The sequence below is a fragment of the Saccopteryx leptura genome, chromosome 2 (assembly GCF_036850995.1).
Source record: "Saccopteryx leptura isolate mSacLep1 chromosome 2, mSacLep1_pri_phased_curated, whole genome shotgun sequence".
Lineage (NCBI taxonomy): Eukaryota > Metazoa > Chordata > Mammalia > Chiroptera > Emballonuridae > Saccopteryx > Saccopteryx leptura.
In genome coordinates this window covers 261,793,354-261,821,240 of record NC_089504.1, presented here as the reverse complement: position 1 = coordinate 261,821,240, position 27,887 = coordinate 261,793,354, and the positions used below count along the sequence as shown (strand labels likewise).

Sequence of the window (27,887 nt, the reverse complement as noted above, 5' to 3'; positions counted from 1 at the left end):
ATGGGAGCTGGAGAGGTGAAGGCTGCTGTGTCATGTTGACCTCTATGCAAAGAGAAGAAAGAGTTTCTCCTATTCAGAGAGCTTGAGCCATGCCTGTGTGTTGTGCATCAGGAAGAGCCTCTTGGCTCTGAAACATGGGGGGGTGTTTCTATAAGGAGCCCGAGGACCTTGCTCCACCAGAGAACAGATGCTTTCTGTGCCAGGTAAACCGAGAGAGTCCTACACAAGGGAGGGTTTTTATGCAGCGGTGCAGAACTTGGAGTGCAACCGGTCCGTCCAACCGGTCCGTCCAAGACAGCTGCGTGCGCGCGAGGGCCGCGTTTCCCTCGCTCAGACACCGTGTCACTTGCAGGGATGGATTCTTTCTAGATCGTTGGTTCTGTGTTTGAATGTCTGCTCTTGTTTGGAATGAGTCTCTCAAACATTCCCACCAAGCAGCAGGGAGAGACTTCGGGGGGGGGGGTGCAGGGTAAGAAAGTGTGTGTATGTGTCTGTCCCATTGCAAATATAAAATTTCTTTGACGTCTCCTGTTTCTTTGTAAAAACTAACACAAATTTGAATTTTATACCATAATATTCAATAATGTATATTTATGTTTGTCTAAAGTGAAAACATATTTTGTACTTGCTTGTGCGGTACAATTGGTGCTTGTCCTACGGCATCCTGCGTTGTCCCTGGGGTTACATGTACGCACCTGTCAGAAGCGTTGGGTTGCACTTTCTTGAAGTTGCTAAATCTGATGTTCTTACTTTAAGTAACCCATTCTTTATTTCCTGTGTCATCATGTGACATGGATTCTCTGTGTTCCCCTGATCTCATGGCTCAGAGGGGGCACTGGATTAAGTGTGGAGGAGAAGGAAGCATAGATGTCACAGCAGAAGTGGGTACTCAGTTTATTCCTTACTGATCACGTGTGCAGAACACGTCTATGCACTTTATAGTGTGACCAGGGAGAGGTGACAGTTAACATTTATTAAGCATTTACTGTACACAAAGTACTTTGTAGGTTTTTAATCTAATTATACTCTTAGAATAGCTCTGTGGGGTAGGTTCTATTATTATCCCCACCATACAGATAATGAAAAGGAGCTACAGCATAACTTGCCCGCGTTCACGCACCCAGCAGAGAATGGGGGGAGATTTACAGACAGGCAGCCTATTCTGGGGCCCCTGAGTGGTACTGCTCCTCTGGGAATATGTCCTCTTGGCCTTGGGGGCTCGGAGAACACTCCAAGCACGTTAAGGCCCTTTATTTCCTTTGTTGAGTGTGTGAGTCACTGTGCGTGTCCGAGCTGGATGTGAGGTCAGGAGTTATAGCTGTATCTACCTGCCACCCCACTCATCCTGGTGCACGGGCAGCAGTAAGGTGGGAGGGGTGGAGAGGAGTGGGGGTGGGGTGGGAAGGGCAGGCTGCTGCCAGCCCCGGGCTGATAAGGAAGAAGAGAGTCATTCTCCCTCCTGAGTGATGTTGCTTCTCTAGTTCTTGGTAGCACAGGTGGCTCCAGGGAGGGCAGGTTTGCAGGCAGCCTGGTGGGTGGCGTTTAAAGGAGCCCTTTCATCAGGACTCATACACAGGATTCCTCAGTCTGTGGGAATCCTGTGGGAAATCCACTTTGTGCCCAAGCCTTCACTCCCGAGATTGTGCTAAGAGCAACAGCCCCAGGATTGGCACTGGCAGCTCACGGTGCCTGGGCCAGGCTAATCGTCTCTGGCCCTCAGACCTCGTTTTCCAGGCACACATCCTTCCTGATAATTGGACTGCTGAGTGGCACACGCTGTGGTGCGTTTTTTTCTGACACCCAGCTCCCCTGAAGGAAGGGGTCACAGCCTTGGCAGCCAGGCACTGGCCGGGGCCACAAGCTCTGTCTGTCCCAGGCTGGCTCCGAGTCATGGTTCTGCTGGAGTCGAGGCTGCTCTCCACTAAACCTTGACCCCTTGATTCATTCTTGGAGTCAGAGATCTGAGCTTCTGGCTGACTAAGGGAGCCTTGATGCATCAGATGTTGCTGGAAACGCAGTGTGGACATTATCCACTCATTCCCACTTTAGCTAAGGTTTTTAAAACTGTGATGAATGGTTTCCTTTCACTGTCCTGTTGGAGTGTGTCTTTTGGGTACACGTAGTTTAACAAAGTATGCAGGTAATTTCTTTCTGGCTTTGCCTCAGGTATGCCCCACATAGAATTGCTTTGGTCAATCTCCAGCCAATCCCCTTAGCTCACTGCTTCAGCATTCTCTTTATCTTTCCCCAGAAACTTCCTATCAAAGTTTAACTCTACACTCGGTGTGAAAACTCCTGGATGAAATCATGCAGTTAGGTTGTTGCTGTTAAAAAAATGTAAGGTGTTCATTCATTTGCAGATGACATCTTTATTGGGTTCTTGTCACATGTCTGGCACTGTTCTTGGCACTGTGGTTACAGCAGGGATTGAAGCACAGATGGTCAAATCCCCATGGAGTGCCAAGTCTGTCCAGGTGTCCCAATGATGGCTGCAATTCTAAGCCACTTGTTACCCTGAGGACATGTTCCTAGGTAAAGCCCACCCCTATTTTCTGCACTGGCCAATCCAAACCTTCATGTTTCTCCAGTCTCTTACCAAATACTGACCCTGACCTGGTGGATAGAGATTATCAGCATTATCAGCAGTGATAATACCTTTGTTAGACAGGTGTCAAACCCAGGTAGTCACTCCCGTGTGAAGCAAGATCCTCATCGGTGGTCTGGCATTTGGAAAGGAAAGTCACATAAATTAGCAAGTGGCCAGGGCTCCAATCTGGCCAACAGTTGAAATGCAAAGCAGGAATCAGGCAGGAGGACAGGACACTTGGGGAAGGGACAGTATGAAGCTGTTCCAGCATGAGTGTTCCTCTGAGATCACGCGGGGGCACCACAACCAGGACGTGGGTGGCAAGACCAATTTTAGTCCTCCTCCTGGTGGGGATGAGCAGCTACTGTGTTTGTCAAACTGGGTGAATTCAGTTAGAAACCAGGAGGAGTTGAGCCAGGTTGAAAGACTTAGTAACTGCAGATGTGTGGGGCTGGACAAGGCAGACTGATACATCCCAGACCTTTAGGAGTAGCGAGATCCCACCACGATCTGCGTCACTCCATGACCCATAGAACGGTTGCATGCCATATGTCTATAAAATAATTAAAGCTAGTTAAAATTAATTTTGGTTGGTGAGTGTTTGAGGAGTTCCATAATGACTCTTGAGATAATTAAAGATGCTTTGGGATGTCACAAAGAGGAGCATTTGGAATAACTGAGCTAGATGTTTAAACTAGAGATACACAATGAAGGCTGTGACAGTTCTGTGGTTGAAAGAACTCTGAATTAGGAGCTAGGAGTTGGGGGTTGTAATTGTATGGTGGTAAACCGGCTCTCTGAAAACAACCGCAACCACCTGGATTTACGGCATTAGGCAATTTCTTTTCTTTTTTTTAGTGAGAAAGACAGAGATAGAGATAGAGAGAGGGACAGATAGGGACAGACAGACAGGAAAGGAGAGAGATGAGAAGCATCAATTTTTTGCTGCAGCACCTTAATTGTTCATTGATTGCTTGCTTTCTCATATGTGCCTTGACCAGGGGGCTCCAGCTGAGCCAGTGACCCCTTGCTCAAGCCAGCAACCACTGGGCTCAAGCCAGTGACCATGGAGTCATGTCTATGATCCCATGCTCAAGGCAGCGACCCACGCTTAAGCTGAATGAGCCCACGCTCAAGCCGGCAACCTTGGGGTTTCAAACCTGGGTCCTCTGTGACCCAGGCCAACACTCTATCCACTGGGCCATTGCCTGGTCAGGCGGCACTAGGCAGTTTCTATGTAAATACTTCTACCATGTTGGATTTCCAGTTAGCAAAGGCTTTATTACTGGCTCACACAATTCCTGCATCTGTAGTAATCAGCCCTTGTAAAGTCAGTGCAAGACAACTCCTGCACACCAAGATCACCCTAGCTGAGCCTCTGGTTAGCTTGATGATCTTGGGTAAATTATTTTACTTCTCAGGATCTTAGTTTTATCATCAATAATGGGAAGTTGCAGAGTTAACATCCCAGTAATGTAGTTGGTGTTACTGGGCAGGAGTAATGTTGAGTTATAAGCCAAAAGAGTTGTGTCAGGTTTTCAGCAGTGTTAGTGTGATATATCAGGCCACTTGATTGGATATTATCTGAGTCTGTGTCATAATCAACCATGTTCTTATTCCTGCTGTCCACATGTGTCCTTCTCCGGTACCTCTTCCTAGGATGATTAAAAACGGCAGCACAGCTGTGAATGAGCCAACTTCAGGGCCCACCAGTGGGGGGAGAAACCATGTCCATGGTCAGAGGGTTCTATACTTGGTGGCCAGGTCCTAGGAGTTTGTTGAGGAGCTGAGACAAAAATGTAATAGTTTAGGGACATTAGCATATCTGATCATGAAACCTGTGGTGGTCTTTCCTGGACTAGTAGCACATGGGAGGTTAGTTTGCTCCAAACTTTTTGTAGGCAAGAACTCTGTCCTTCATATTCATGTGGGTCAAACCCTGGTATCTTATAAAGACTAAGTAAGTGTTTGTTGAAAGGAAGAATAAACTTTGTAGAGCAAATTCTGAATTTTGTTGTGCCCCCCTACCCCCAATTTATTGAGAAATAATTGACATATAACATTGTGTAAGTTTAAGGTATAACACATGATTTTCTGCAGTTTAAAGTATTATATTAATTTAAAAGCAGGCATGATGACACCCTGGGCTTGCCCAGTCAAGTCACAAACTGGAGAAACTACTATGAGTTGATGCTTCCCACTTCTCCCCCTCCCTCTCTAAAATTCAATACATAAAATCTAAAAAAAAAAAAAAAAAAAAAAAAAAAAAAGGCAGACACAAGCGCATTTTTTTACCTTAATAATGCTGAAGAAAAATGCATTTTGTGAATGCAAGAAGTTATTTTCTTTTTCTTTTTCTTTTGTATTTTTCTGAAGTGAGAATTGGGGAGGCAGAGAGACAGACTCCTGCATGCACCCAACCGGGATCCACCTGGCACGCCCACCAGGAGGCGACGCTCTGCCCATCTGGGGCATTGCTCCGTTGCAACCAGAACCATTCTAGTGCCTGAGGCGGAGGCCATAGAGCCATCCTCAGGGCCCAGGCCAGTGTAGCCTTGGCTGCGGGAGGGGAAGAGAGAGACAGAGAGGAAGGAGAGGGGGAGGGGTGGAGAAGCAGATGGGCGCTTCTCCTGTGTGCCCTGGCCAGGAATCAAACCCAGGACTTCCACACACCAGGCCGACGCTCTACTGCTGAGCCAGCCGGTCAGGGCCAAGAAGTTATTTTCTTAAAGTGATAGGAAACTTTTCAGTGCCTTTGGTTCAATATTGGGCATTTAAATTTGCTTTCCTCTAGATAACAACACACTTGATACACAACTGGAACCCGAAAAGAGAAACATGAATGAGAAAAAGACCGTGAATGAGGAAAAAAACATGAATGAGACAGACCGGATATTTACAACCCACCTGGGGGTGCTTCTGCTTCAACCAGGGGGAATCCCTCCCCTCTTCTAAAAGGAAAGGATAATACCAGTGTGTAGTGCATACTTATTTATTCGTGTGTGGTTTTACCAACAATCCTCCTAGTGACCCTCGTGAGTTCAGAATTGTCATTCCCCTTTCAGAGAAGAACTGAGACACTCAGGGGTTAAGTCATGGAGCCAGCCAGCCAGGGGCAGAGCCAGGAATCAGTGCCCCACAGTGGTGCTTTTCTGGCCCGGCCAGGTTGCCTGTGGGTTTGCTGGGTTTTCTCTTTCTGGTGCCTCTTTCCTTGTCTGTTGGGGGGTTTGGATGCTTTCACATGTGAGCTGGTCTGGCTCGGCCCACAGCCAGGCAAACGGAAGCACCAGCCCCGGACAGGGTTCTGAGCAAATACGCCAAGTCAGGTCTGTCCCGCAGGCGGCAGCCGGGCTGTACTTTGCCCCAGCGAGTCAGTTCCGCGGAGGTCAGGCAGTTGCAAAGGTAAGTGACTGGCTGCAGGTCTGGGGGGCCAGGTGAGTCTTGGTAGATGTGGCACCTGGACTTTGACAGTCAGCACGGGGAGAGGAGGCAGCCTCGGGCCGGGTTCCTGGAGCAGCGCTGGAGGAAGGTGAGGAGGCCTCAGAGCAGGTGTGTGGGAACACTGGCTCCCTTGTTTCCTCTCTCCTACCTGTGCTTGCTGTGCCGGCACGTTAGGAAAGGCAGTGTGCCCTAACCGGGACCGGGGAGGGTCATTTCTGTGAACGCGCAAGTGTGACTTGTCAGGGTCGATGTAGCCTTTATTCTGAAAATCGTAGGTGCTTTCAGCTGTTGTTCTTAATTATAACCCGAGGCCTCATATTCTGGAGTTGATACCTCTTAGCAAGAAAGTGATGTGATTTTGGCGAGGAGAATGGGCATTGTGACTTTGTGGGCAGGGAGGGCTCTCTAGTGAAATACCTGGGACAAGGCGAGCGAGACTTCCAGGCTTTAAGTATTGAGTTCCATGGGCCTTCAGGAAAAATCCACACACTTTTTTACTGTGTCTGGGGCATGCGCCTTTGCTGGAATTCCCTGGGAAAAGCCTGCTTTTTTTTTCTAGAGAGAGGGGGCCCGCATCCCTGGGCGGGCGTGGATCCTAAAGGGAGGAACTCCTGCACCCTGCTCTCCTGGTCTGTTCTGTGTACAGCTCCCGGCTCCCAGCACTGGACCCTGGCTCCATGGCATCTGAGCTGAGTGACATCTCGATTTCAACACATACCCTTTGAGCTTTTGTTCCGATAAGAAGTTTGATTTCAGGCTGGGAGTTTCAGGAGTGGGAGCAAGTTAATTGGATTTCATCAGACTTTTTCAGCCAGAAAATGGTTCCCAGAGAAGGAAACACACAGGGTCTGGCGGAGCTGCCGCCCCCCTGACCCTGGGGGACCCCTGAGCAGGAGGAAGGTCAGCGCGTGCTCTTCCTCTGGACACAGCTGGGAGCCGGTTCTCCTCTGGGCAGGGGGCCGAGGAGCTCAGGAGGCAGGCTGTCCTCTGGAGTGTTCTTCCATTTTGAAGACTAAAGTAGGGAAAATCAACTTTGTTCTGGGGAGAGACTTCCAGGTTTTTAAATCTCCATAGACAGGGTTGGTTATGGAAGCAATCCCAAACTTTTGTCCTGTTGGCACCCTGGAGGAGAGGTGGGGAGGGCTGTGTCAGAGGGCTGAGTTCTAAGAGGTGAATATAGGGTTTCAGAAAACATGTCTCTTGAGGTCAACTCTTAAGCTTCTTTTTGTTTAGGAAATGTCTTCAAGCTGCTCACACTACCCCAATCTTTATCTCTTTACACTCACTACTATTTACTGAACAATTACCGTAGACCAGGCAATGAAGTGGGCACTTTATAAATTATCTCTAATTCTGACGGTCACCCTGCAAGCTAGTCATTATGGCTAGGAAGTTGAGGCCTGAACAAATTAACTAGCTAATAAGAGGCAGAGATAGGATTTGAATTCTGGTCTAGCTCTAAGGCCCATGAAAGCGTAAGGCCTTCATAGTAAATGTTGAATAAATATTGGCTAGTGGAATAAATGAACACTTTTTTAATTGCAATACTTTGAAAGTGTTTTGGAGCCTTGTCTATTACTGTTCTGTCTCCCATGCCTTACATCTATTATTGCTCCAGCTAACTATACCTTTTAATTTTTAAAATAACATCAATGGAGTTGTCCAGCCTGTTATTTATTTCATATATCTGTTTGAGGTTATTTTCTCCCTGAAATTTCTGTATCAGTGTCCACATAGTTTGTTTCAGATAGAAGATTTTGAGGACCCTACATGCTTTTTTCACAAAATCCATCAACCATCATGTTTGGCTATAAACCTAAAATAATGATAATTTTTGGGAGTCTTTTTGTTTTGTCTACAGGAAGATAAAATACTACACAACTGACTCAAAATAAGAGAGAACCCCCGAAGGTCGGGGATGGAACCTTGGATTCCCCAGCGGCTGCCGCAGCCCCGCGGGAGGCCCCCGGCACCGTCACAGGGTCCAGACCGAGGCCTCCGGAGGGACGGATACTTTCGGCCTGCTCCTCACTCTTGGCACAACGGAGAGAGGTTCCGTCAGTGGCAAGACTTCCGCGGGAGCCCCCAGCCACAGCAGGACCCCAGGGCAGAGCAGGAGCCACCTCAGTATGTGGCCAGGCCCGGGGAGTGGCAGCCGCCTGTGTCCAGGCTTGACTATTACGAAGGTGGCTATCCCACTCAGCTATATTCCAGGTATGGTTTCAAAGCTTGGAATTGACCCAGCTCTCCTGAGTGCCTGTGAGCAGATTGTTCTTTCCTTTTTCCTTTTCCTTTAATTTTTCTCTCTCTCTCTTTTTTTTCCCCTTCTCTTCCTTACTGCATTGATTTAGCTAAACCCTTTTCTCTCCCAAATTGGGTTTTGGTGACTGAAGAGACTTTTTCCCCTTCTGTATCTCTTAGTGGGGCTCCTTAAGGAAGAGTGTGATTGGGTGTTAGAGGAGGGGGAGAGGGTAGAAAGAAGGAAAGAACGGTGAAATTCAAGAGAGCAGATGGGACCCTCTTATTCCAGAACTGTAAGAGGCAATGAAGATATGTAGACAATGGAAAAGCACTTCCTAGGGACCCCTATAAACACCTCCTCATTGTCTGTGGACCACTCCAACCCAGGAGTAGCAGGAGAAGAGCCCTGGTACCTAGAACAGTACCTAGAGTGAGGTAGGCATACAGAAAACAGTATACGTCTATACATTGGATGAATGAATGGGAACTGTAAAAAAAAATCAACCTCATAGAAAGCAGATATAAGCTTGCAGGCTCCAAGTTCAGAAGAAAGGGGTCTCAAAGAGGTCATTCTGGGTTGGAGAATCTAGGATTCCTGATCCTGAGTTCTAATTGATAGTGCTGGACTTATATAATATTTTATGGAAGGTTGGATGCCATCTGAGTTTACCTTAGCTTTTCCAGGTGAGGTGGTCCTTACCTGCCTACAGATTCAGGGTTGAAATGATGACAACTATGTTAAGGAATTTTGCCCCTCTGGAGTGCTAAAGTATTTTTAATTGATAAAAATACTAACAACCTGACATTCCTTTTACCCAGTCACTCTGTATCATTGAGTTTTCAAAGGAAGGTCTGTTAAGGACAGAGGCAACAAAGGCAAGCAGATCTAAGACAGTCCAGCCTGACATTTGCATCTCATTTCCATCGGTGACATGCATGGGATCACTGTGGCATGCTGGATACTCACACAGGCGCCTCGGAAGGGGCTGTCCGAGACAGTATCTTGTGCGGTCGATGTGCGTGCCTGAAGAGTAACAGGGGTCACGGAGAGGAAGAGGGACACTCTTGGCTATGGTTTTGCTACAGAAATGCCAGCCTTGTTCTGAAACAAAGATCTTACTCCTGCTCTGAATCTGGATTTTCTGTTTACAGGATATAGACTTAACTGTGGCTTTTAAGCAGATCCTAGATTGGGGGTCCCCATTCTGTCCTCTAAAGTTGTTTAATTTGTCCCATCTTCCACTGGCTTCTTGCTTTACCACCCATATCCTTGACTGGCCTTTTTTTTTTTTGTGACAAAGAGAGAAACAGAGAAGAGAGACAGAGAGAGGGACAGATAGGGACAGACAGGAGGGAGAGAGATGAGAAGTATCAACTCTTTGTAGTGGAACGTTAGTTGTTCATTGATTGCTTTCTCATATGTGCCTTCACTGGGGGGCTACAGCAGAGTGAGTGACCCCTTGCTCAAGCCAGCAACCTTGGGCTTAAGCTGGTGAGCCTTGCTCAAATCAGATGAGCCTGCGCTCAAGCCGATGACCTAAGGATTTCGAACCTGGTCCTCTGTGTCCCAGTTTGACACTCTATCCACTGTGCCACTGCCTGGTCAGGCTGACTGGCCCTCTTTTTGACATTTTAGGCCAGGCGCTAAGGATCCGTATCACAGCTACTATTCTCCAGCTCTAAGGGAAGACTATGCTTATGGAAGTCATTACTACCGTGGACACCCACAGCAGCAACAAGAAGAAAGAGGTATGGCATAATCTCCCAGAAGCCTTTGCAGTGGTACAGCTGAGCTGACAGGTGGGGCAGAGGCCAGGGGAGGCAGGCTCAGAGCCTCACCATGCGCACCTGCTCTGCTCAGGTAGAAAGAACTCCTGCCCTTTGCCCACCTCTGTCTCAGCCAGATGAGGTCACAGCAGAGAGACGACTGCCTGATGTCTCCAGGAGACGAGATAGAAAGCAGTCATTTTTCTTCGTGCGTGCAGATGATAGCACTGAAATGATCATTATGTTGCTAACATTATGGATAGTTTGCACTTCATCCACGTTTTTTTCTTCTACTTCTCATTATGGCCAAGTTGATAGTGTCTGACTAAGTAGCAGTGAAGTCATCAAGGGTGTGACTGGACTGTAATGAGTCTGACCGTCGTTTGCCAGAGGGTACAGATAGGAATTCATAACCTATACAAGAGTAAGGTTTTAGATACATGCTAATGGCTGCTAACAAAGAGAAGTCTGTTTCAGCACTGAAAACACACACACACACACACACACACACACACACACACACACACACACGATCCCCTCCACTGTACAGTTGTATAGAGCCATGCTGATTGGTTCAGGGAGGACTGTCATGATTTGCTCTCACTTATCTATTTCACTGTTTGGCAAACATGTTTTGTACCTACTGTGCTCTAGTAACCCAGCCTCCCAGCTTGGTTAGACACACTTGCCAGCATCTTTCTGAACCTTCTGTAACAGGAAGTGACCGGATTTATTTTGTTGTTTTTTTTTCTGAGGGTGCAGCGCCAAGGCAAGCAAGTCCTTACATCTGGCACGAAGATTATCGCGATCAAAAGCACCTCAGTGAACATCACCGTGAGAAGCAGAACAGTCCGTTTGGAGCACATAGTGAGACCCAGTTCCAGTAAGTGTGGAAGGAGAGGCCAGGCTGGCAGGATTCAGCCGGACTCAGACTGTGTCCGGGAAATCTCGCGGCGTCTGGTGCTGGGCCCTCCTCTTCGGTAGTCCGTCTGCTTCTGTGGTGGGGACGTGGGAGCTCTCTTCCCAGGATGAAGGTGTAGCCCAGGATGGGCCAGGCCAGCTGCTCACAGGAACCCTGGGAGCAGAGATTCCTAACTCTGAGATGTGGTTCCCAAACCTAGGCTAGTCCAGGTCCTGTTACTTGAGGTTCATTCTAAAGGAGAGCCTTGCCTGATCAGGTAGTGGTACAGTGGGTACAGTGGGTAGTGCATTGGCCTGGGATGCTGAGGACCCAGGTTCGAAACCTCCAGGTCGCCGGCTTGAACACAGGCTCATCCAGCTTGAACACAGACTCACCAGCTTGAGTGGAGGGTCGCTGGCTTAAGCCCAAAGGTTGTTGGCTTAAGCAAGTGGTCACTGGCTCGGTTGGAGCCCCCCCGGTCAAGGCACATATGAGAAAGCAATCAATGAACAACTAAGGCACCTCAACTATGAGTAGATACTTCTCATCTCTCTCCCTTCCTGTCTGTCCTTGCCCATCCCCCACCCCTCTCTAAAATAAATAAATAAATAAATAGATAAAGGAGGGCCTTACTTCTTTGTTGGCCTCAGAACAGATGTGGCCTTGTCCAAGTTCTTATGATTGGGTCCTTCCTGGGCTGGGATGCTTCTCCTCTGCCCACTCTGTGCCTTGAGAAAGGGACATCCTTTGGGTTAAGGTAAACAGGGAAAGGAAACAGGAACAGCCTTTGTATAAGCACCTGTCCTGGTGCCCTTAGGCCTGGCACCTTTACCCTGGAACTCACCAACCCAAGTGCTCTGATTTAAGCCGTTCCAGGATGTCAGGCTGCAGGGACCAGCCTTTGTCTGCAGGGTTTGGGGCAGCATCTAACCACTGCACGGGGGAGCCCAGGAGCCCCTAGTTGTCTGGTACTAACAGGTGGGCATGGTGGATGGAAGGACAGTGCATCTTCCCGGCACACGGGCCGACCTGCCACCTGGCCCCACTTTGCAACTGAGCCGCCTCCAGCAGAGCACAGCTCAGCCTTGTGGCTGGCCCAGGACCCCTCTCACCTGTCCCTGTCATTTTGCTGCAGATTGCAGAGTGGGAACCCTTATAAAGACAGTCCTGCTTCCAGCTCTGGACAGGAGAGGCCTGAGGACCTGTTTCCGGAGAGCCTGCTAACTGGGGCCCAGACAAAGAAGGTAACCTGAAGTGACGTGGGCGCTGGTGGCCTGTGACAGCGCCTCACCCCTGACATTGCCAGCAGTGGCAGGGCAGGGCCCTCGGGGCTCGGGGTCTCCAGCAGCTGGCAGACTGAGGGGTCCAGATCCCCCCCCCCTCTTGGCAGAGTCCTCATTCCTTCCTCCCCCTTTCCCCGCTTCCTGTTTCAGTTGAAGGGCCTGGGGCCCTATCTGGCCCTTTTGCATTTTTGTCAGTTTGGCTGGATCAAGAAATGTCTCCCAAGTCACTCAGAGGAGCGGGGAAAGAGGAGAGGAGGCTGCCGCCAGCACCCCAGTGGTCTCGCAATTTGGTTCACACAGGGCATGGGAAGTTGCTGGAATCTTTTCATCCAGATCTGGAAAGAAGAGCTCAAAACCTTCACTGAATTTTTAAAAGTCCTTCTCTGTCTTCTAAAATCATACTGTGTGTACCGCCTGGTCCATATAATGGAGCTCTTAACATTTTTTTTTTTAAATAAACTTTTATTTTGAAATAACTTTAGATTTATGGAAAAGATGCAAAGACACTATAGAGACAAGTTCTTAATTTTTGACAGTCTTGTATAAATTTTGTTTCCCCAATTGGAGTTATATGATTTTTTTTTTTTGTATTTTTCTGAAGTTGGAAACAGGGAGGCAGTCAGACTCCCACATGCGCCCGGCCAGGATCCACCCGGCATGCCCACCAGGGGGCGATGCTCTGCCCATCTGGGACGTTGCTCTGTTGTAACCAGAGCCATTCTAGCACCTGAGGCAGAGGCCATAGAGCCATCCTCAGCGCCCCGGCCAACTTTGCTCCAATGAAGCCTTGGCTGCGGGAGGGGAAGAGAGACACAGAGAGGAAGGAGGGGGAGGGGTGGAGAAGCAGATGGGAGCTTCTCCTGTGTGCCCTGGCCAGGAATCGAACCCGGGACTCCTGCACGCCAGGCCAATGCTCTACCACTGAGCCAACTGGCCAGGGCGGAGTTATATGATTTTTGAGAACAGTCTCTTCTGTATACCTGATGCTGGACAGGGCAGGGCAGGGCACGTATTATTAGGACTAATAGGAACAACAATACAGTAACAGCAGCCACACACAGGTACAGCACTTTGTAGAGTACAGAGAGCTTCTGCATTTCAGTGTTTTATTTGTATCCTCCCAGGAGGTAGGTTCCATGAACCTCTTGTATACTCCTGTAATCCCAGAGAAAGCATAGTGCCTGGAGCATAGTAGGTGCTCATTAAATAGTTGGTGAATAAATGCATGATGAACTATGCAGGGCAGATATACTGTAATGATCTATATAACAGATGACGGTACAAAGCTCAGGGGAGCCTAAGTCATTTGTCACTAGGTCCTAGCAGCTTGGTATTGACAAAGCTGGGATTTGAATCCAGGCTTCCTAGTCCCAGGGTCTGCACTCTTTCCACTGGGCCATATATATCCTTTAGCAAACACTTGCCAATTGAATTATCCATTCTTTTCTTTCAACACATCCTCATTCACTGTACTTATGCGGAAGTTTGAATTCTGTTCCTCTGAAGGACTATCTCTCTGAAACTGCTGCTGATTCTTTCCACGTGTTCTCATTGTTTCTGACTTCCAGCTATCACTGACCGGTGAGTCCAACCTTCTGCAGCAGCACGAGTCTGGCCTCAGCTCCAGCGGCTACGAGCTCAGCCAGTACATGGCAGATGCCACTGAGCTGTATGACCCCGTGGCCTCAGCGGCTTGGAGACCAGTTCCGGCTGGTGGGTACTGAACGGGTTGGGGGCGCTGCTTGAGTCTGATGGGAAGAGGGCTGGGGGGTGGGGCAAGCCTCTTGAAAAGACATCTTTCCTCTGGTTTCCAAGAGTGGGTCATTTTTCGCCTCACCTGCTCACGTGGGGCTCCTGGGCTGAGAGGCCAACTTGGCTCCATCTCCCACCTTGTCTCTTGTACTGGCGATTGCATCACAGCTGATTCTTGGAAGGGAACCCTGCCCCTAGCCACCGCCAGGCACTCCTAGGTGCTTTTAAGTAGCAGGTGAAGGAAGTGAGGACTGGAGTCACTTAGGTGAAGCGAGGGCAGGCCGCCACGCGTAATTGGTTTGTCTGCATGTGGATGACTTGTCAAGAGTGGCGGCCTCTCTCCACCACTGAAGAGTCTCCTCGTGCATCATTACTGTTTGGACCAACCAGCCGATCTTGCATTGTACTCTGACATATTCTCGGGGCTTAAATCTGACTTGAAGCCTCGGTGGCTTCTGAGGATGTAGCCCACCCAGCGTCTTATCCTGGTCCCAGGTGGAATTTGGACAGAAATGTGTCTGTGGCATATTTCTAAATAAAGAAAAGCATGCTGCCTGACCTGTGGTGGCACAGTGGATAAAAGGTTGACCTTGGAAATGCTGAGGTCGCCGGTGAGAAACCCTGGGCTTGCCCGGTCAAGGCACATATGGGAGTTGAGGCTTCCTGCTCCTCCCTCCTTCTCTTTCTCTCCTCTCTAAAGTAAAGAAAGAAAGAAAGAAAGAAAGATAAGCATGCTAACAGTGTCCGCCTGTGTCTGTTGGTCAGAGGATGTCCCAGCAGCTGGTCCCAAGGCACCCATGAAGTTCTACGTCCCCCACATGCCTGTGAGTTTTGGGCCAGGAGGTCAGCTTGTGTTTGTGCGCCTCAGCTTTCCCGGTGACGGGCAAACGGCCCTTGTTGAACTGCACAGCGTGGAGGTAAACAAGGGTTGTGCCCCTGACACACCAGCACACTGCTCCCTGCTGTGTTTGACTGAGTCTGGGCATCTCCAGGATGGGCCGTGTGCCCTGTGGGTCGGGTGGTGTGTGCAGGAATGGGTAGGGTTCTTCTCTGTGAGAAGTGGTGTTAGACTTGTGTTTTCTCTGAGATACTGTTGGCTCCGTTTCAGCAACGGGAGAACTCACTTTGGTTCTGCTTTCTCCATGTGGCACCGAGGCACACCTCGTGACTGCAGTTTTGGGTCCGGATACTGGGCTTGACTGAAAGGGGCATTATTGTGTGGACATAGTCTTTTTTTTTTTGGATTTTTCTGAAGCTGGAAATGGGGAGGCAGTCAGACAGACTCCCGCATGCGCCCGACCGGGATCCACCCGGCATGCCCACCAGGGGGCGATGCTCTGCCCATCCGGGGCGTCGCTCTGTCGCGACCAGAGCCACTCCAGCGCCTGGGGCAGAGGCCAAGGAGCCATTCTCAGTGCCCCGGCCATCTTTTGCTCCAGTGGAGCCTTGGCTGCGGGAGGGGAAGAGAGAGACAGAGAGGAAGGAGAGGGGGAGGGGTGGAGAAGCAGATGGGCGCCTCTCCTGTGTGCCCTGGCCGGGAATCAAACCCAGGACTTCCGCACGCCAGGCCGACACTCTACCACTGAGCCAACTGGCCAGGGCCAGGTGGACATAGTCTTGAAGAGCAAATCTAATTTTTGTTCCAGGTTATTCTCAATGATTCTGAGGAACAAGAAGAGATGAGAACTTTCTCAGGACCTCTGATCAGGTAAAGGACCACGAGAGCAGCTGAGGAAGGGCTTTTGGAATCTACAAAGTCCTCCGGTTCAGACTAGGATTTCGGGGGATTTGTTCTCGGCTTCTTTGGAAGAAAATGTCTCTCCTTATTGGAGTAGAATTTCTCTGCTACCAGACAAAGCCACATGTGGACCTGTGCCTTTCTGACTAGCATTTCAGTCATTGAGGGGCAGAAAGAAAACTTAACATGAAGGTTTACAATTCTGCAATCAGTTCCACTCTGCAGACGCTACATGGTAGGAACTCTTAGCATTCCACATACTTCTCAGACACGAGGGGAAAGGTAGAGCACAGCCTGGGAAGTCACTCACAGGTGGATCACTGGGGAAAAAGGCTTGCCTTTTTCTGAAGAGATAACCTGGTCCGCGTGAGTTCCTGGAGGGTGTGCAAGCCTGCCCTCTGCAGCATTGAGCTAGAACTGCTTTTCAATGCCTGGTCACTTCTGATAAATATTCAAGATGCCTTTTGCTATGCAGTCTCAGCTGGTGTCAGAGGACCTGGATCCTAGCTCCAGGCATCCTGCTAACTAGAGATACCTTGGTGGATGGGTCAGTTTGCTCTCTCTAGCTATAGTTTTCCCTTTAAGAAATGATGGAACGGAACACTAGCCATTCCTACTCCAGGGAAGGGCTGTGAGATGCAAGTCGGAATGCACGTGGAAGCCCTTTAAATAGCAACACCATTATATAAACGTATTCTTTTCCTGAATCTTCTCCTCCAAGAGAAGCCCCATCTAGTATGTTGACAGTTCCTTAAAGTGAAATGAGTGTGTCTGTTTCTTACACTCAGGTGTGCAGATTTGGGCAGAGCACTGGGTTGGCTATTTGGTGCTAGGGTACTGGTTCCAACTGGGCGTTAATTTTATTGAATGGTCTCAAGCAATTAATACCGCCTGTTTATTGAGTACTTTATATATGTTGCACAATTTGCTAATTCCTTTCTTTTTGTAGAGAGGTAGATTTTAAAAAATTATCCCTGTCTTAGGGGAAAAGGGGAGGCTCAGAGGAGGTAAAGTTGTGTGAGCTGAAGTGTGGCAAGCTATATATAAAATCAGGGTTATCTGACTCCAAAGTCTGTGCTCTTGCCAGCTACTGTAGGCAGTGATTTTAGATCTTGGGACCTCAGTCTCCTCATCTGTAAAATAGAGAGAGTGTACATGAGATATCTGAAGTTCCTTTCTGTTCCACAAGGAAATGGCTGTCCTGTAGCTACAGGCTCATCGCCCTCCGTCCTGGTCCTGGGTGGTCGGGCCTCATCTCGGTCCCCACCCAGCCAGCACCCTTGCACTGGGGGAGGGGCCCGCGGTCCTGTACGGGCAGGATTCTGCCTGCTCACCCCTCGCTCCCCGAAATCCCTCCTCAGGGAAGACGTTCACAAGGTGGACATCATGACGTTCTGCCAGCAGAAAGCCACCCAGAGCCGCAAATCCGAGACACCGAGGAGCCGAGACTCCGCCCTCCTGTGGCAACTGCTGGTTCTCCTCTGTCGGCAGAATGGGGTGAGCTTGGCCTCTCTGCTGGGTGGGCAGGAGCAGGCGGGGCTGAAATGTAAGCCCTCCTGGGATAACTAAGATTTGGCTTATGGCATGATCATAAAAGGTAATAGTAAAGAAGCAACCCAGTTCTCCCTGCCCCATTGCTCAATCATCATGGCAGTGTGCCTGGGTTGTTGTGTCGTTGTTGGGTTGCACACCAGCCAGTAATACACCTGTGGGAGTGTGCATGCCTCTGGTGACCTCTGTGGCACCTGAGTCACAGAGTCAGCAGTCCAGAGCTGGCCTCCTCGTGAAGAAGGCGGGTGCTCTGCTGTCGACCTCTGCAGCCTGGGCTGCCCTCCGTGAGGACAGACAGGGCCTTTTCTCCCTCAGGATGATCCTCTTTGCCTTGCAGTCCATGGTGGGGTCTGACATTGCGGAGCTGCTGGTGCAGGATTGCCGGAAGCTGGAGAGGTACAAGAGGCAGCCACCCGTGGCCAACCTCATCAACCTGGCCGACGACGACCGCCCGGCACTTAGCTCAGGGACCCCGAACCTGCTCACCGGGGAGGTCCCCCCCAGTGTGGAGACGCCTGCGCAGGTCGTGGAGAAATTCACCAAACTGCTCTACTACGGAAGAAAGAAGGCAAGCACCCCCGCCCCCACCCCAAATCAGGCTTTTAAAAAAGTAAGCACTGTCTGTCCCCACTGCTCAGCCTGCCTCCAATTAGGTATTATATTCTTATTTTATAGCACTTTAGCTCAGGAAGGTACAAAGGAGAAAATAAAAGCACCCATAATCCTGCTATTAAAACATAACACCTGTTGCCCTGGCCAGTTGGCTCAGCGGTAGAGTATCGGCCCAGCGTGTGGAAAGTCCTGGGTTCAATTCCCAATCAAGACACACAGGAGAAGCACCCATCTACTTCTCCACCCTTCCTCCTCTCCTTTCTCTCTGTCTCTCTCTTCCCCTCCCGCAGCCGAGGCTCCATTGGAGCAATTGGCCTAGGCACTGAGGATGGCTCCATGGCCTCTGCCTCAGGCACTAGAATGGCTCCGGTTGCAATGGAGCGATGCCTCAGATGGGCAGAGCTTCACCTCCTAGTGGGCATGCCAGGTGGATCCTGGTCCAGTGCATGCAGGAGTCTGTCTGACTGACTCCTCGCTTCTAACTTTGGAAAAATACAAAAGGGGAAACCCCCCAAACCCTCATAACACCTGCTAATATTTTGATGTTTACCTTAGCATTTTTCTATGCATATATGTTCAAAATCAAATTAAATCATATATATATATTTCTTTTTTTCTGAAAATTATATGGTGAAATAATCCCATGGCATTAAAATGCACCATTTAAAATATTCCATCATATGAGGCATCGTATTTTATTTAACCAATTCATTCTTGTTGATTATGTAGGGTGTCTGCAACTTTGTCACTCATTCTAAGTTATACAATTTGAATATCTTTATTTTTAAATGTCAAGCATTTATTCTAATAGTTATAATAGATCCTGCTCTTGAGGATGACAGAGAAATGGGCTGTCAAAGGGCTCACATGGGTGACTCAGACCTAATATTAGATCTTCCTGATCAGAAATAATTAAGTGAATGATAACTTCCGTCTCCCTCCCAAACCTGCTTAACTCCACAGAATTTCCCAATTCAACATTTTTTTTTTCCATTTTTCACTTCAGGTATCATTTAGGTAACTAGAGAAATAAATTTTAACATGAGACAAATTCTCAGTGTGAGGCTGACTAGAGCTTTGGTCTGGTTCTCTGAAAATTCAAAACAATTTGAACATCTGTTGCATAAGTCTTTGGTGGCTCTTTTTATTTTTATTTTTTTATTTTTTATTTTTTTAGGATTCCTAGAATTAAAATTACTGGGCTGAAGGCCATGCCCTTTTATAAGTTCTTCATTTATACACTAAATTAGTTTTCAGAAAGTTTGTTTACAAACTATACCCCCACCAGATAGATCTAAAGTATGCCTATCAATAGTGAATACTTTAATTCTGCAGATGAACTGATATCTTGCTTAATTTTTTGATATGTAAATTATAAAACTGTATATTAAACATTTCTTATTGAGGTATAATTGACAAATGAAATGGTACTATATTTAAAGTGTACAAGATTATGTAATATAAATGATATATATACATGCTTTATATACACACATTGTGAATGGATCCTCCCCACTGAGTTAATTAACATATCCATCACTTCACATACTGTATTTACCTATTTTTATGGCTTGTTTAATTTTGAGGTTGAACTCACATTTTACAAAAGTTTTAAATTAACTTAAATATTTGAATATATGATTAAAATCAATTTGATTAAAAAAAAATCAAAAGACAAAAAGAGATACTGTGGAGACATGGTGACCCCAGCCCCCAGCCACTCAATTTCTCTCTGAAATATCCAGAAATAGTTTATGTATATATGATTATTTTCCTCCTGTTTTATGCATACTATTTACCACTCATCAACTTCTGTTTTCCACTGAACAAAGTATCTTGGCGAGCACTTTCTGTGGAAGGACAGGCAGTAAATATTTTGGGCTCCTGTTGAAATTACTCATGTCTGTGGAAGCAGCCACAGACAACATGTAAATGATGGTTGTGGCTGTGCTCCAGGAACATGCGACGGACACAGAAATGTGAATGATATATGATTTTCATGTGTCATGAAATAATATTAATCGTTTAAAAAATGTAAAAACTGCTCTTAGCCTGCGGGCTGAATGTGGCCTTCAGGTCACATTTTGCTGACCCTGTGCTCCTTACAATGTATAAAGATCTTATTCATTATGTCTAGTGGCTGCACAGGTGTCTGTAGATAAATTATAATTAATTAAACCCTCATAGGTTGACATATAGATTATGTCCAGTCTTTTGCTATTATAAACAATGCTGTAATGAAGAACCATTGTCACTTTGCCTTGTGTGAGATAATATATGTGTGCTACATTCCTAGACGTGGAGTTGTGAGGTCAGAGAATAGATGGTTTGCAATTCTGGTAGGTATGGAAAAATCGCCTGGGTAGAGGTTGTGCCAATTTTTTCTCCAGCCGTGTATGAGGTTGGTTGGACCTGGGGACGTGGAACCACGGATAAGGAGGGCCAGTGAATCATGTTGCTACTTGAATTTTGAGGCTCAGTCCTTGGGGTGAGGTGCTTCCCTCGTTTTGGTACTCAGGTTCCTAAAAGAATCATGTGGCTTTTGCTAGCGATAAGGCTAACGGGAAGCCATGTTTGAGGGGAGCTAGTGAAATAGCATCATGGATTTTGGCCAAGCGGAGGCTGGAGAGAGGGACAACTTAGAAATGCATGCCAGATGAAAGCCCATTTCCCACTATTCCTTTTTCATGTTCACATGTGAGGCTCAAAGAGTCTTTGGGAAGCCCTGCCTCTAGTGCTGGGGCGGGGGCGGTACCTAAGCACGGTACTTAGTCCTTGCTGTTAGAGGAAGGAGAGGGAGGCGACCTTGAATGTGATGGTTTGCTTCCAGGAAGCCTTGGAGTGGGCCATGAAGAACCATTTGTGGGGCCACGCCTTGTTCCTCTCCAGCAAGATGGACCCGAGGACCTACAGCTGGGTCATGAGTGGGTGAGCTGGGGACTTGCCACGGATACCAGTGGAGCAGGGCGGCCGCCCCGGCGAGTGTGGGGGTGACGGTGGGGAGAAATGCAGGATGCACTGAGAAGAAGCCCAACACTCCAAGCTCCCTTCCAGCTTCTCTGTTCTGAGCCGGACACAGCACATCCCTTCTCCAGGTGCTTATAATCTGGGCACAGGCACATTCTTTCTACCTGCGAAGCTGAGTAAAGCATTTTAGTGATGTTTCCCGGAGTCAGGGTTTCTAAAAAGTAAGTGGGTTTTTACATTGCTGTAGTCTTCTCTCTTTGGGAGGGGCTTTCTGGATAGTTCCATCAGTGAGGGAGTAGGAACGATCACTGAAGGTTAACTGAGCCTGAGGACCGAGAGCTGGTGCATGTGCTGCTTGGCCTTGCAGTGGAGATATGGGTGCTGAGAAGGAGGCGGGGTGCGGGGTAGCGGGGCCGGAAGCTACGGCAGGAAGGGGGGTGTGGGACTGGGAATTAGAACTGGAAGTCTTCTAGACCAGTGGGAGATGACGAGACTAAAGGGGTCCATTTAGTCAGAAGTCACACTGGCACATCGAGATTGGGTGCCAGGTGGACCAGGACAGGTGCCCAAACCAGGACGAAATAGGAATGGAGGTGTGGGTACACAGCCAGAAGTCTGGAGTCAGGTGGATGAAATAGCAAAAGAGAACCAGGATCCAATGGAGGTGGTAGGTGTAGGGGGTGCTGGAGAGGGGTGTTCAAACAAGTCCTTTAGGCTCGTTAGCATCCATGGGACAGATGTGTGGCAGGAACCCTGGGGTAGGGGAACACTCCCATAAGAAGCAGGCTTGGGTCAGACAGTGAGAAGGATGTGACCTCATAGTAGTCACCTTCTAGCGTTGATGAGTGCTGTGAACTACCCTTCTCGCTTCACTTACATATAAATTCACCGTGCATCCTGTTGAGCACAGACTTGGCTAAGAAGTTGGACACTCTCCTCTAAATTCAGTCTGTGGGGCTGTTGGCTGTCACACTCCCTGGGAGCCCATTCTTCACGATGCTATCGTGGAGTCTGTCTGTTATTCTAGCCCTGAGGCTTCCCAGCGCCCAGCACCACCACCGTGCACCCCATTCTGTTCAGGGACTGCCATGGTAAACAGCACCGAAGCTTCGTCAGGATACGAGCTCTGAGTTGGCTAGGCAAGGGTGCTGTTCAATGAAAGACCGTTTGGGGAGGGATGATTTTCCTTTGGGTTTTGGAAACGAGCACGCCACCACTCCACATTGTAGCATACATCTCTGCTACAGACTTTTGCCCTGGGCCATTGATTTTTGATAGCACCCAGTGAATTGTTAAAAATAATCTTTTTCTGAGTATGTGTAAGCCTCAGATCGGCGACAGAGCTGATTACACCCCTGTTGAGCATATCCCTTGGTCTGCTGTCCCCAGGACCGTTGCTGGTCTCTGCTGTATGCCTCTTTGGTTCCTGAAAATGGTTATTTAGTGCTTGTAAGCAAAAGCACTATAGACCCAGGCAAGCGATGAGCTAGAAAACCCGCTGTGAGGGCTGCGGGCTTGCGTGGGGGCTGAGGGGGCTGGAAAGGAGGGGCCCGCAGAGAAGAGGTTCAGGGTGAGTACTGGGGCTGCCAGGGCTCTTTGGAGTGTTGGTGGGTCCCCTCCGTGATGGAGGAAGGCCTGCAGGAATGGTTCCTTGAGAGTGAGGGTGTCTTTGTCAAAGTGCAGGAAGTGTCCCCAAACAATGAGATCCGCCTGGGGTGTGTGCTGGAGAGAAAATTCTGTCTCCCCCTCCCCCCCAAAAAAGTGGGTGTGGCAAAGGCACAAACCAGAAAGCAAGGTGAAAGTTGTTCCAAAAGGAGCTGCTAAATTCAAATGGGAATATGTACGAGGCCTGCTCCCCTCTGTAATGGGTCAAGGGTCTCTTGGCTTGGTCCACACTGACGGTTGCCTCTCTCTGCAGCTTCACCAGCACGCTGGCGCTCAGCGACCCACTGCAGACCCTCTTCCAGCTCATGTCGGGGAGGATCCCACAGGCAGCCACGGTACCCTTTGTGACAGGACGCCTCCACCGCCCCAGCAGCCTAAGGGTTCAGGGGGTGGGACTGCTCTGGAAGCAGGGGATGGCTTTGAAGATGTAAAAGTCAAAACCACTGTTGGTTAATCACCTACCTTGTGCTAAGCACCTCTATGCACATTATTTCATTGAACACACGTAGGTAGTCATTACTGTCCGCATTTTGCAGACGTGAAAACTAAGGTGCAGAGGTGCGCAAGGAGCCACCGTCCCAGAGCTAGTGAGCCGTGGCGTCGGGATCGGGCCAGGAGTGTCTGATTCCAGGGACCGTGCCCTTCGCACAGCGGCCCAGTGGCCTGCTTTGTTGTGAGACTGTTCTCCAGGCTTCCCCGGCCTGCTCTTCTCCTCCTCCCCTGCCCCTTGACCCTCAGTGCTGGACACACTAGATTTTCCACATTGTCTAGCGCTGGATCTGGCTCAGAGCATGTCTGAGGCAAGCCGGGTAGATTTTCCATCTTGGTCGTCTTTGCTCCCACCATTCCTTCCTTATCTTTGAAGTCCAGTAACTAACTACGCTACATCTGGGTGGGCTCTCTGTCCCGGTCCATGTTTTCTTGGGACGCAGCGTGCTCTTTTAATATGTATGTTCACATTTCACAGTTCAGAAAAGTTTTTTTCAATTACATCCTTCAGTATTTGTTTTGTTCCATTATTTTGATTTTGTTCCCCCCCCCAGGAACCCCATTTATACATATTTCATATATATAACTTTCTCTTTAATTCAGATACTTTTAAAATTTGTTTTATTTCTTTATTTCTTCTTTTTTACTTTCCACCCCTCATGTCTCTTATTGTGTGTTTGATCAATGTTGTTTTTCTTCTTTGTCCTTATTTCTTTGGTTTTTGGGGGTTTATTTTCCTTACACTTCCTCCCCGAGCTCTGCAGGTCACATTTATCCCTTTCTGTTCCCACCATCTCTTTCTTGAGCATTTATAACTGGGCTTTAGGCTCTTGCTTCATAGGAGTTGTTTCATTACTTTCTTTTACTTAAATTCATGATAAAATATGTTTTATGATAACATTTTTTTTCTGGTGAATATTCTTTCTACTTTCCATTTATTATTTTTTTATGTTACTTCTCTCCCTTTACCTCTGCAGTATATCTGTACAGACTCTTTAGAGAAGTCGAGTCTTCCCTGGTCCAGTTGTTTATGGGAGGTTTGTGCTGGGAGGGACCGGGGCCCCATTCCAGGCCGTCCAGTGTTTCCGGCGCCTCCTGGAGTTTTCTCGGGATGTCTGCACCGCCTTTGCTTCTCCTCAGCTGGCTGGTGAGATGGTGTGGGGTCCCCTCTCCGGTGTTCTCTCTGCTTCCTCCTGAGCACACCTCTGTTCCACTCACCATCACTCCAGCAGCTTTTCTTGTGTTTCGAGGTTGGGGTTTCCGCTGACTCCTAGTTTTAATGATAACAGACTCGACACTTTTGCTTTTCTGTTTTTCTTATTGCTTGCACACAAACTCCACCAAACTGAAAAGGGAAGTGATGGCTTTTGTGCCCCATCGTTAAACCAACTGGTTACACTGGAACGTGGAGCGTGCCGCACGGTTCAGCTAGGTGCTCGTGCTCTGCAGCGAGATTGCATCGTGTCATAAAACGCAGGAAATGATGTCGTCAGCGTATGGTCCCTTGGGCCTCAGTGTCATGGTAGAGTTAGCTGCATGTTCCCTGTGTTTAGGTGAGAAAACTGAGGAGTCACGGTGACGTTCCAATGCCCTGTTTGACCTTCGTGTTTGAGAGTTTCCCAGCATCATAGCATCTAGTAAAACGAGACTTCAGTGACTTGCAGTGAGCGGTGCAGTGGGAAAAAAGCATGGCCCCTGGGAAACAGACACGGCTTCTAGCACAGGTGGAACCTCCACCCTGCTCCTCACCGTGCTGCGAACTTGGCCTTAGTCCTAATCTCAGGGCCTCCGTTTCTCATGTTGGTAGGCATTTGGATGCCTAACCAATAGAGTTATTGGGAAAATTAAAGGAGAGAGAATATCTGAACCCGTCAACCACTATGCTTGACTCCTTGAAGTTAATATGTGTTTACTCCCCTCCCCCACCCCCAATTGGTCTGCTTTACAGTGACTTTTAAAAACCACTTATGTTGGAGACAGAAGAATGACTGCTAAGTTGTGTTATTTTTAGCAAAGGCTTTTCTTTTTCTGGTTTCTTAAGTTCCAGCAAGAGAGGGCCTGGCCCACATGTTACGGTGGGGATAATAGTAGTGCCCAAAGCGTGTGATTGTTCCTCAGAGGAGCGCTTAGCCCTGGGTGTGGTTCACGGCCAGACCGCAGTAGGTGAGAACTGCTGTTAGTGCTGGGCTTTATTATCATCACCATTGGCTCTCACAGGGCACTGCCCAGAGAAACAAAGCCTAACTGTAAAATGGAGTTGGACAGAGCATCTTGTGTTCCTTGGGATCATTACAAAGACCAAGTAATTGTGAATTGTTCTGACCTCCAGAGCTTAGTTATTACGGCCAGTCTTCTGGTAACAACTGGAAGATAGACTGGTCTGCAAATCACCTTTTTCCTTTGCTGGGCTTGTATGTGTGCACGTGTGTGCGTGTTTATGCCTATATGGAATTTATAAAGCACAAGCCCAGTGTGAAGAAGCACTATGTTACATGCGTTACCTGGCTGTCTTATTTTACAATCAACAAGAACCCTCTTAGGTAGAAATAGGATCTCCATTTAAGAGATGAGGAAACAAAGGCTCAAACACATTAAGATACTTGCTCGAGGTCAAACAGCTAGTAGGAGGCAGGTCTCCTTCACCTGAATCCAGGGCCTGTGTTATTTCTGTGACATTGTGTTGTTTCTTTATTGATGTTTCCTGCCCTGAATTTCCCTTCATTCAGGAGGATAGCACAAGAGCCAGAAGATAGGAAAAGCACCCGCTGTGTGGGGATTCTTTGAACTTCCACTCTTTGTTTACGCTCTATTGCCCCCTGGTGGACATTTTCTGCCCCTGCATTGTCACTAGAGGGAGGATGGCATAGCCCTCGGCTGGGAATGAATGGGGGTTGAGTGCTGGCTGGACCACTTGGCTTGGTTTATTCCATTCTCCAAGTGGCTATAGAAGTTAGATTTCATAGGGCGGTTGTGAAGATTAAATAAGGTGATGTATGTGAGAGGGCTTTAGAAAACCAGAAAACATTAGCCATTTGTAAAGTATTAAGGAGTTCACTGTTCCCCTGACTTCTAACAGGCTAATGTAGACTCCTCTCCCTGTGAGCCCAGGGTGTTTGACCTTCCTTCTCCCACTGGAACATGAGGGTTTTATTTTCATTTTTGTCTCTAGTTGTTGGGATTGGGGTCACCAGGAAGAAATTTGAAACTTAGAGACTAATAGTGTCCTTTTATTTATGTATCTTATCCCTACGTATGTATGTATGTATGTATGTATATACATATGTGTCTCTCTGTCTGCCTATCCATTGATCGTTCTAGGGGTTTCGCCTGGAATCAATGAACGGCAGCCTTGCAGGCAGTATAGTGGGCATTCCCCGAACTCCTCCACACCAGGAAATAGACAGCAACCTTCACCTCCCTTCTGGCCCGTGCTCCGTTATTCAGTACATCTTCATTTTTTTTCCCTTGCTATCTTTCAGTGCTGTGGGGACAAGCAGTGGGGAGACTGGAGGCCTCACTTGGCTGTGATTCTGTCGAATCAGGGCGGGGACCTGGACCTGCAGCAGCGCACGATTGTCACCATGGGGGACACCCTGGGTAAGCTGCAGCCAGAGCCGTCCCCTTCCTCTCCTCCAGGGTGGCTCCGGGCCTAGCACATCCCGTGCTTCGGTCCTCAGGTTGTGTGTAGGGCCCGGGTCTACACCTCCGGCTTGCCTTTTACCCAGGAGCCTCCGTGTGTTGGGGACAGAAACTCCAGGGAAAGGAGTGTCCTTTTGGCCTCTCTGTTTCGCAGAATTTCTGCGGCAAGCCAGTGCAGGCCCTGGGCCTGGGGTTCTGCTGCCATGGGAGGTTCCTTGGAACAGGGTATCTTCTATCTCTGGGTAGATTTCCCTGAAGATGAGTTAGGACGTGGGGCCTGTCGGCTCCTGTTGCCGTTAGTCCCGCAGTGACCCAGCTCAACCATGCAGGAAGTTGTATTTGTGCCTGAACTTCCCTGGGTACTGTGTGGTCTTTGTTTCCGTCATCTCGCTGTGAACCTGGCCTCATAGACACTGAGGGGCTATGGAATGTTTCAGATCAGTGGCTCTCAGATTTGGTTAAGGGGCAGGACATCTGGAGATCATGGTTCTTGTTGTGGAGCTTTGTGAACTATCGCTCTGTTAAACAAGAAACAGCTTTGTGTGAGGTTGTGGTGAGTCAGATGGGGGGGTCACTCCTCAGCCAGGTAGGAGGGGAGGCTGACATTCGTGAAACCCTCCTTGGGTGCCGGGCTCCGTGCGAGGTACTTTTCCGAGTTGAAGTAACTCGATTTTGAGGTCACAGAACATGCATGGCAGAACATTTTAAAGCGGGGAACAACTTGGTAATGAAAGTGATTTTATGAACACCGGGAAAAGCCTTCTCTTGTCTGGTTTCAGCAGAGTGCATTAGTGCCCCGAGAAGCCTGCTTTAAAAACCGTTCCTCCCAATGCTCCACGTCTTTGCTCAGGTGTAGGTCTCCCTACTTGCTTCTCACCCTCCTGAAGGACTACAGTGCTTAGAAAATTCCCAATCAAAAATCCATTAGGGGCCCTGGCCGGTTGGCTCAGCGGTAGAGCATCGGCCTGGCATGCGGGGGACCGGGGTTCGATTCCCGGCCAGGGCACATAGGAGAAGCACCCATTTGTTTCTCCACCCCCCCTTCCTCTCTGTCTCTCTCTTCCCCTCCCGCAGCCAAGGCTCCATTGGAGCAAAGATGGCCTGGGCGCTGGGGATGGCTCCTTGGCCTCTGCCCCCCCAGGCGCTAGAGTGGCTCTGGTCGCGGCAGAGCGACCCCCCTGAGGGGCAGAGCATCGCCCCCTGGTGGGCAGTGCTTCGCCCCTGGTGGGCGTGCTGGGTGGATCCCGGTCGGGC

At 48.6% G+C, this 27,887-nt stretch overlaps 1 protein-coding gene across 5 annotated transcripts in view; it reads left to right on the top strand.

Annotated features, from left to right (window-relative positions):
* Window positions 1–5,847: 5,847 nt before the first annotated feature.
* The window catches only part of SEC16B (SEC16 homolog B, endoplasmic reticulum export factor), a 36,668-nt gene continuing 14,628 nt past the window's right edge, over window positions 5,848–27,887 (top strand). For 2 of the 5 annotated variants that reach the window (XM_066361610.1, XM_066361606.1), the window contains exons 1-13: window positions 6,005–6,136; window positions 7,890–8,242; window positions 9,906–10,018; window positions 10,799–10,919; window positions 12,073–12,181; window positions 13,789–13,933; window positions 14,738–14,889; window positions 15,619–15,680; window positions 17,072–17,207; window positions 17,599–17,829; window positions 20,704–20,801; window positions 22,759–22,840; window positions 26,474–26,591. In XM_066361610.1, coding sequence (XP_066217707.1) covers window positions 7,947–8,242; window positions 9,906–10,018; window positions 10,799–10,919; window positions 12,073–12,181; window positions 13,789–13,933; window positions 14,738–14,889; window positions 15,619–15,680; window positions 17,072–17,207; window positions 17,599–17,829; window positions 20,704–20,801; window positions 22,759–22,840; window positions 26,474–26,591 — 1,663 coding nt within the window. In that variant the 5' untranslated portion in view covers window positions 6,005–6,136; window positions 7,890–7,946. The other 3 variants (XM_066361609.1, XM_066361607.1, XM_066361608.1) reach the window with 3 other exon arrangements.